Source organism: Acinonyx jubatus, chromosome D3, assembly GCF_027475565.1.
Source record: "Acinonyx jubatus isolate Ajub_Pintada_27869175 chromosome D3, VMU_Ajub_asm_v1.0, whole genome shotgun sequence".
Lineage (NCBI taxonomy): Eukaryota > Metazoa > Chordata > Mammalia > Carnivora > Felidae > Acinonyx > Acinonyx jubatus.
The window spans coordinates 35826606-35835967 of record NC_069392.1 but is presented as its reverse complement, the minus strand read 5'-3'; the positions used below and the strand labels follow the sequence as shown (position 1 = coordinate 35835967).

At 49.2% G+C, this 9362-nt stretch overlaps 1 protein-coding gene across 1 annotated transcript; it reads left to right on the top strand.

Moving 5' to 3' along the window:
- Positions 1–6908: 6908 nt before the first annotated feature.
- Positions 6909–8959, top strand: LRRC30 (leucine rich repeat containing 30). The gene has a single exon (XM_015082758.3). The coding sequence runs from the start codon at positions 7227–7229 to the stop codon at positions 8130–8132; it is 906 nt and encodes a 301-aa protein (XP_014938244.3). The 5' UTR covers positions 6909–7226; the 3' UTR covers positions 8133–8959.
- Positions 8960–9362: the final 403 nt, after the last annotated feature.

Sequence of the window (9362 nt, the reverse complement as noted above, 5' to 3'; positions counted from 1 at the left end):
GAATGCTGATTTGGTGTTTGATTACTCCCTCGACTTTTAATCAAAACAGCTTTTTATTTCCTCTTTCCTTCAGTGCCATTTAAGCATGAAGTGTGCTTTGATGATCAGGCGCACATGAGCAGGAGTATAAAAGCCTTCGCTGTCACTCAGCTTCCGGGAGGACAGACGACGGGAAGACGCTGGGAAGACTCAGCCAGGAGAACTGGGGTTAGCTCGGGGAGGGGTTTCCTGAGAGGAAACGGTGTGTAATAACAAAATGCATCTCTTTGTGCAAACAGCCTTTTTGAAAACCCAATTTTCGTTTGTTGGGATGGTTTAATGAAATGCAGCTGGCCAGCGAAGGCAGACTCCGTGTTTTCTGAGAGTGGCACAGGGCGTGATTCCTGTGACAGGCTGGAGCTGTTGATGCTCAGGTTGCAGGGTGAAGTGGCCCTGCTGTGAGCTCTCTGTTCCTGCATGGATGATGTTAGCAATGGAATTCTGTAGAACTAGAAGTTGGACACCGGTTGATAACCAAGGCGGGTTTTATTTGCGTTTCTGGTCATGTGGGCCACATAGTAGGAAAGGGGCAGTAACCCTCTCAACATAGAGTGGGCTCAATTCATAAATGAGAAGCCTTAGTGGGGGAGGAGCCACGATTCACTGAATAGGTCAGTGGCCTCCATTGGCCAGTCTCCTGCACTCAAGGGGAGCAAACAATGGCGGATACGATTTACAAGCACAGTTATGGTCCAGGTGAGGAGACTGGCACAGAAGCTGATGATTCCCACAGGGGCAGGTTTCTCAGGCTCACAATTATTGAAATTTGGGGCCAAATAACTCTCTGCTGTGGGTGTCAGCGGCATCCCTGGCCTCTGCCCACGAGACGCCAGTGGCACCCCCACCAACCCCAGGGTTGACAACCGAGCCCATCCCCAGACATGACCAAGTGTCCTCTGAGGGGCCAAGCTGCCCCATGAGAACCGCAGCCGTGGGAGGTGGTGAGTACTGTGTGTGATAAGGGACAGTTCAGGACACTCTAGGAAGGGAGGAAGGATGTCCAGGCAGCCTTGGAGTTAAGGGGGGACACCATGAAAGCTCCCTCGAGGAGGTGACACTGCGCGTGGTGTGAAGCATGAGTAGTGTCAGCCTGTGAAATAATGGAGCAGCATAACAAAGGAACGGCATCCTGAAACGCAGAGGGTACGCGGGGCAGTTGCTACCTCAGTATTGCCGGCAAGTCAAGTGTGTGTGTTGGGGGTGGATGGTAGGACATGAGACTGTGATGGGGCACGTGGGTGACTCTGGCCCACAAGAGAGTCTGTGGGCATGGGTGTGTCATTGGAAGGCCTGTAAGCAGTGGGTTGGTAGGAACTGACTTCTAGAACATTCTGGCCATGATGCCCAGGATGAGTTACGGTGGGCTCTTGAATGCACCAGGTGCTGTGCTGCTCACTTCACTTGCTCCATTCGGTCCTCACAACAGGCCAGGGAAGAGGAAGCACGATTATCCCATTTCTAGACAAGGACGTCGAAGGGCCAGGCCTCCCCACTCAATGCCGTGCATCTTGCGGGAGGGCAGGACCAGGACCTTCCCTGAGCAGGCATGGCGGCCTCCTCTGAAAGACGAAATGGGCCTGGCTTGTCTGACAGATTTTTGTTTGTCACGTGCTGTGATGGAGGTGACATCAGGGCTTCTGGGATCAGCCCATGCACACGGAAGGTGGGGGAAATCCTCCCAGAGACCCGTTAGGCAGACAAATGTCAAAATATAGTCACAGAGAAGCAACGAAAACCAAGCAGGACAACTAAGTGCCTTGTGCATTCTTTTTTTTCCTCACATCAAACTTCTGTCAGGCCTCAAATGTTTGTTCATTTCAGTGAGCATTTATTGGGCACCTACTGCGTCCTCAGAATTGTTTCAGGGCTCTAGGGGAGACAAGGAACTTGAAACCTGAAGACAAAGGCTTTTGCAACAGAAGCTTTACTTGGAGAGAAAAGCAGCTCAATTTGGATGCGCCTGAGAACCTCCCCTTGAATTTCTTGCTCTCTAGGAAAGCCTATTCTCTGGGAAGAGCTGATTGCTGAAAAGCTTGGTTATGGGAAATCTCCAGGAGATGAAAGGGACCAGGCTCGCTCTGTCCTGAAGTTCCCCACACTTGAACCCCTGGAGAAAGTGGTGGAATTGGCCATCTTCCCCCAAGCTCCGTCAGGCCTCCATTCACGGGCTATGCATGGAGCCACGTACTATGCATCTTGTGTGTATCAAGGCATTTAATTCCTATAGCAACCTTGCAGGTACTAGGACTGTCTCCACTTCACATATGGAGACAGGGAAATACAGATAAGCTAAGTAGTCTGCCCGAGGTCACATGGCTTTCCAGTAATAAACTCAGGATTAAAACCCAAGGCGGTCAGCCACGGCAACCAGGGCTTATGACATTGACCGCAGGGCTGCGCTGCCTCCTGCTGAGCTCGCTATGGGCTAAAAGGCTGGGGCATGTTCTAATCAGAATAATAACAGGCCACTTGACTAAGGAGAAAACTGTGCAGGGGCGAGCTGGATATGCGCATGGTAGAAAGAGAACAGAATTTAGATCAGACAACCCAGGTGTTGATGGTAACTGATACTAACTAGATTTGTGGAGTGTGAGCTAACCCCACCAAAGCACGGCTGTCTCATATTGAACATGGGGTTAGCAATATCCACCTCTCTAGTCTTCTAAATATTGATAGACTATGTAACAGTGTCTAAAACAGCTCCTGACACTGTGGGAAATACCCTGGAAATATAACGTGAGTGAAAGATAGAGGTATTTCTTGGATACAGGTTTGATTGGCCTTGAAAAGAGTGTGAAATTCATGAACAAGAGCATAATAAAAGTCAAGCACAGGGAGAATGTTCAGTAAATGGATCTAGAGGGGGGTGTGTGTGTGTGTGTGTGTGTGTGTGTGTGTGTTGGGGGCAGTATATGTGTATAATAGCTGCCATTTATACTGAGGTCTTACCATGCACCATCACTGTCTTGTGGGTCATTGACCATTAATAACCACGAATTAGGGTGTTGTGTTTTCTATGTAGGGTTTCCCCATTACGTGCATGTTGCAGAGGCTTCACCATGGACTGTTTGGAGACACGGTGGTTTAACACAGCCTCTCCGCGGATGTCCGCAAAACCTAGCAACAGGCTGTGCGGGATGAGGAAGTGTCGGGCTCAGGAAGCACTGCTCAAATTTGCTCTGCTCCCTGTCCTACTTCGCAGGCTCTCCTGTACTTTTGCTCGCCTGGGTTGTACTCCTCAATGAATCATTAGCCCCATAGCTTTGGCCTCAAGCACTGCCTCTGAGGATACCTGATGAAGACAGCTGATTTCTCTCTCTCTCTCTCTCTCTCTCTCTCTCTCTCTCTCTCTCTCTCTTTGGTAAAAGAAAATAGATTGAGGTAGATATGCATGGGGAAAAGATCTACATTTACATATGCAAGATGTTAACCGGGATTGTCCACACTTTTTTACATTTTCTATTTTAAAATTTAAATGAGCAAAATGGTTATTTTAATACACTATTTAAACACACACATTACTTTCTTCCAAAATTAATGGACGTGATGTGTAGACATAAGCTTAAGAGCCACAGTGAAGATAAAAAGAATTGTTTTCAGTAGATATTCCATTAGTGTGAATTCAGAGGGAGCTTTGGATGCTTTCATAACCTGCTATTTTATATTCTTATCACTTCAGTTTTATTTTATTTAAAATTAAAGAAATAATAGGGGCGCCTGGGTGGCTCAGTCTGTTCAGCATCTGACTTCGGCTCAGGTCATGATCTCAAGGTTCGTGAGTTCGAGTTCTGCATCGGGCTCTGTGCTGACAGCTCAGAGCTTGGAGCCTGCTTCGGATTCTGTGTCTCCCTCTCTCTCTGCCTCTCCCTCAATCATGCTCTGTCTCTCTGTCTCTCTGTCTCTCAAAAATAAACATTAAAAAAACTTTTTAAATAAAAAAATTAAAGAAATAATAAATGTTGACTTTCATATGTCAGAAGAAGAATCAATAGGAATATACAAAAATGTAGTAAACATTGGGCATACTAAACCATTTCAATTATTCTGTAACTTTCTTAGGTGCTAAAGATGATCACATGACTTACAATGATCTGGAATTTCAAAAATCTGTTTGACAAAGAAAGCTTCATTCTGAGATTTATCCCAAGGTGAAATTCATTCGGAGAGTCTTGGAATGTTGTCTCTTTTGGCCAAAGTCGGACATGTGAGCTACATAGGGGGCCCTAAAGCTAACAGCGTGCCCCGTTACTGGTTTTTCTCCAGGGACCATTATTAATGCAAGCAAAATAAAAGCTGCCTTGGATTTGGCATGCTTTCACCAGAAAAGAGGTTAATGTCTTTCACTTCCCTAGGGTGGTCTGCTTTGCAGTGAGAATCCCACTCACATAGTGGGTTGGAGCTCTGGGAAATCCTTCCCCCCCGTCCCACCCCTGCAGTGGTCCATTTCATAGATGAGGACACTGCCCAGAGACAATGACCATCCTAGAGGTGAACCATTCTCTGACTGGATAACCACAGCTAACTAAGTGGGCAGTATCTACATTTCAAAAACTTAGAAGAAACAGCTATTCACATAGCTCATTCATTTGATATATACAAACCTTGCTAGAGAATGACCGAACTATTTTTGGAAGGGATTAAATCCCTTATGCCAAAGTCTTCTGGAATGACATTTAACTTTGCTTTTCCTGCTTGTGCTGGTGGTAGAGTGATAAGGGTTAACACTTAACTATGTAGTTATTTCTATGCATGTAGAAATTTCTATGCATGTAGTTATTTCTATGCATGCATCTCTTTACCCATGTTCCCTCCAGCCCTACTTTCTACTAATTTGAAAACAAAAATCCATATCCTGGCCATAGTTATTCCATCTTTCTACAGGGCTAAGCTGAGAGTCTTCTGACAGTTCCAGCCTGGGCTGTGGAGTTGGATTAACTGGGTGTGAATTCTGGTTCTGCCATTGACCAGATACTTGAATTTGGACGAGTTGATTGTGCATAAGTAAGTTGACCTCTTTCTATCCTCCTGTCCTCTCCTGTAAGATTGCCATGATTTTAACATTCAACCTCCTTGTACACTGCCTAGTTTCATGCCTTTCACATAGTGAATGTTTGATAAACGTCGGCTATTGATACATGCTCAGAAAGTATTTACTGGAAAAAGAACATGTTAAGAGGAAAGAGGGAGAATTACCACAAAGAAGAAAGCTGTTGATTCTTGCCCCCTATTTGGGGGGCTCTAACATAATTTCTCATGCTTTTGGAAGGAGAGAAGGAAAAGAGGATGCATACGTAACTTTTTTTTTTTAAATAGCAGAACCCAGTTGTCAGATAAAATTTACATATATAAAGCATATATATGTATGTTCCAAAAGCTTAGGGTACAAATTTAGCCACATTGCTTTCCTCCCACTGCCCCAATTAATAGCTAGAACCTTCAAGTACTCCATTAAAAAAAGTCCAAAGTACCCACCTTTGCCCAAGAATCCCAGGGGTTTGTTCGGTCAGTGCCAAGTGGAGGGAGAAATGGCGTTGCATTGTTTCACACCTCCTGCTGTTCCTCCTGCCCAGACGTTGGCCCCTGCGTGGATGGACCCGCAGATTCCCCAGGTGGTGCCCAGCCGGGGCCCAGCTCCAGCTCCTGGCTTAGTGGTCACAGCTCTGAGAGCATGGTCATGGGACCAGCATCACTCTGCAGGACACACAACTGCTGTTGCCGAAGGCTGCCAGCAAAAGCCACACGCTTCCGGCCCAAGCCAGCCTTCGCTACAGACGGCCAGCCCTTTTCTCAGAACCTGGGTCCTCACCCTTGATATCGCTTCTCTCCATAATCACCACCTATTTTTAGGGTTTTTCATGTATACAAACGTGTCTGCCTCCTCCTCCACCATTTGCCAGGGCTGCCGTAACTAAGCACAACAGATGGGGTGGCTTAGACAACAGAAGTTTATTTTCTCATCATTCTGGAGGCTACAAGTCTCAGGTCAAGATGTCAGCAGGATTGGTTGCTTTGGAGGCCTTTGTCCTTGGCTTGCAGATGGCTGTCTCTTTCTTGTGTCCTCACATGGCCCTGTCTCCAAATACAGGCACATCTGAGGTACGTGGGGTTAGGACTTCACTATTTGAAATTTGAGAGAACACAGTTCAGCCCATGATGCCAGTAATTAACTATATACTCAGAGGTATAAGTTAACTTTTAATTCAGGAAAGTGTTGAGGGAGGGACGAAGGGAGAGAAAGAGGGGAGAGAGAGAGAGGGGGAGATATTGATTGATTCATTGATTCATTGATTCATTGGTTGACTGGCTTGCTCCAGGGAGACTCTCTACCCTGTTCAAGGACAATAGGCACCCTGTCTAACCCCACTAAGACAGCCTCAGTGGCTGTTCAAACATGTAACGTGTGCCCTACTAAACCCAGACGCCCATAGTGAAACAGATGACTGCAGAGCATCTCTGGTTGAAATGAGCATGGGGGGGGGGGGGTTCCTGGGCCCCTTCACTCTCTCCTCCCTGAGTCACCTCTGACAAGCACTGTGCAGAAACCCTTGGCCCGGAGGACTGCAGGTGCCCAGGTTCTTCCCTTTACTTTTTCACAACTGCACAATTCATCAAAGTTTGAAACGGGCGTGCATGATATTATCCAACGATCCTTCGCCTTGGAAACATAACTCCAGCCACTAGCATTCATGAAGCTCACGGTCACTCTGAAGGGGTCCGGACGGGTTCCCGAGACCATGCACACAGTCTGGCACCTGCACGGCCTGCTTTATTTTTCCACTTTGCTTCTTTTTGGGGATGGGCTGCTTTATCGCCGGCTGAGCTTTGATACCCAAGAAAAGCTGTGAGGGAGAAGTCAGATGCAGCCTCCCTGTGACCTCTTTGCACACACCAGGCCAATAAAACTCGGGCCGAATGACAGTGACAGCTGCCTTGTGGCATTCAGAGGGAATCGAGCGGTTCAGTTCCGCAGTCTCAGGGACAAGTATATCATTACAGCCCGGGTGCTCAGAGAGAAGCCACCTAAACCCACCCTCGGGGACAGGCCACGGCGGGGCGTCTCGGGCATCTGCGAGGCCCCAGCGAGACCCCGCTGTGGGCTCCCTGCCTGCGACAGCTCGGCTTTTGGCAGCTGGGGGACACAATCCCAGCCTTGGGGCATCAGAGGCCAGGGGGCAAAAAGGAAGGAGATGGGGGCCAAGCCGTCAAGTGCTCGCTGCAAGGACAAGGGCCCCAGGAGGATGGCGTTCCCACGCGGGAGGCAGCAATTCTCCCCGTGGGACGACACCCTCCTCTCGGGGAAGGACCCCCGGTCTCTGCTGAAGCGGGGCATGCGCCACGTCAGCTTCAGCCTGGTCACCAAGGGAATGACAGACATCCCTGACTTTCTGTGGGGCTTGTCTGAGGTGCAGAAACTCAATCTGTCTCACAACCAGCTCAGGGCTCTCCCGCCTGAGGTGGGGAAGCTGAGTCGCCTGGTGGTCCTGAACTTATGCGGGAACCGCCTGCGGAGCCTGCCTCGAGAAATCGGCCTCCTCAAGAGCCTGAAGGTCCTGTTCGTGAACATGAACTGCCTGACCGAGCTGCCGGCCGAGCTGAGCGCCTGCAGGAGCCTGGAGGTCCTGAGCCTGTCACACAACTGCCTCTCCCAGCTCCCCGCCAGCTTCGCCGACCTCTCCAGGCTGAGGAAGCTGAACCTCAGCAACAACTATTTTGCCCACATCCCCCTCTGCGTGTTTGCGCTCAAGGAGCTGGATTTCCTGCACGTGGGCTCCAATCGCCTGGAAAACATTGCCGAGAGCATCCAGTGCCTGGTGGGCCTGCAAATCTTCATCGCGGAGAGCAACAACATCCACGCCTTCCCGCGCTCGCTCTGCCTGCTCACCAGCCTGGAGCTGCTGAACCTGAACAACAATGACATCCAGACCCTCCCGGACGAGCTCTACCTGCTGTGGAGGCTGGGGAGGATTGCCTGGAATCCCATGGACAAAGGGCTCCACATCTCGCACAACCCGCTATCCAAGCCTCTGCCGGAGCTGGTGGAGGGGGGCCTGGAGATGCTCTGCAGTTACCTGAAAGACAAAAAGCACAGCTGACTGGGCCCCGGGGGCACAGCCGCCGTCAGCGCGCGGACACCTGTCAGCTGGGTACTTCTCCGGGCTCAGCTTTCTCCTCTTACTGCTCACGTTGGTCGAAAGGCATTGCACGGCCGTTCTACGGAGGTGTGTGCTTTGCCCTGTGCATGCGCCTAAGGAGCCCCGTGATGGCGTGTTCATCCCATCCTGAACCTAAGTGGAAACAGGCCTTTGGTTTTCTCCAAGGAGAAACCACTCTGGTTCTCCCGAGGAGCAGTGGCACTCAGTCCTTGGAATAGTAGACGGCAGGTCTAATTCAACGGAATTCAGAAGTCAGATATTTGCTAAGTATGTGCTGTGGGCCAAGTGTGGCATGAGACGTTGACACCATTTGGTTTCAACCCTTGAACTGGCGTCCTGCAGCCAGGGAACAGCAGCAAGGCACACTGGTGCGTCAGCCTTGATCAAGCGTTACGGGGGACCAAAGAGGCAGCTGGAGCCCCGCTCTCCTGGCAATGACGGGGTCGGGCAGAGCTTTCCCCGCGCCTTCTAGGGGGAAACAGCATAAGAAATGTGTCTCTCAAATGATTGTAGAGTAACAGTCAAGCTGCTCATGCTCACGTCTGCTGGTGAGTGACAGGAATAGCGCGATGGCTTTCAGATAATAAATACAAAACCAATTTTAACGTACAGTTTTAACCTTCTTTCCCAGTCCCCCGGCAGCCGCTGTCGTATCCCTGAGCTTTTGTAGAGATGCCAGCCGATGGTTAACTTATCCAATTCTACTTTCTCTTCTCCTCCCTTATTAGATTTGCCCCCTCAGGGCTGAGCTAATGACCGGGGGGGGGGGGGGGGGGGGCGGGGAGGGGAATGGCCAGACGGCATCAAGGAGGGGGTAAAGCATAGGAAAAGTCACACACACAAGTCATTACCCTCTTCACATTCATAGGAGGGTAATATTGGCCACTTAGCTTTTACATGCGACTTAAAAAATTGAGTTTGGCGACGCATAAAAGCTCTTTGGACAAAAAGCTCTTGTACAAATATTAAGTATGTTTTGCTTCCAATTCTAAGAGTACACAGCTGTTAGTTAAAGACAGACATTAGGATGAACAATTACAGAATTCCTGCCCCAAGGGTCATTGGATCTTACTGCTGTCACAGCACCCCAGAGCCCCCTGAGACATTACTGTTTATTCAGAGTTAAAGAAATTCCAATGAAAAGGTGGTAGTGAAGAAAGTATGGTCCCT

Excerpts from the sequence above, each read along its gene's own strand:
- LRRC30 (XM_015082758.3), top strand. The coding sequence starts at position 7,227 with ATGGGGGCCAAGCCGTCAAGTGCTCGCTGCAAGGACAAGGGCCCCAGG.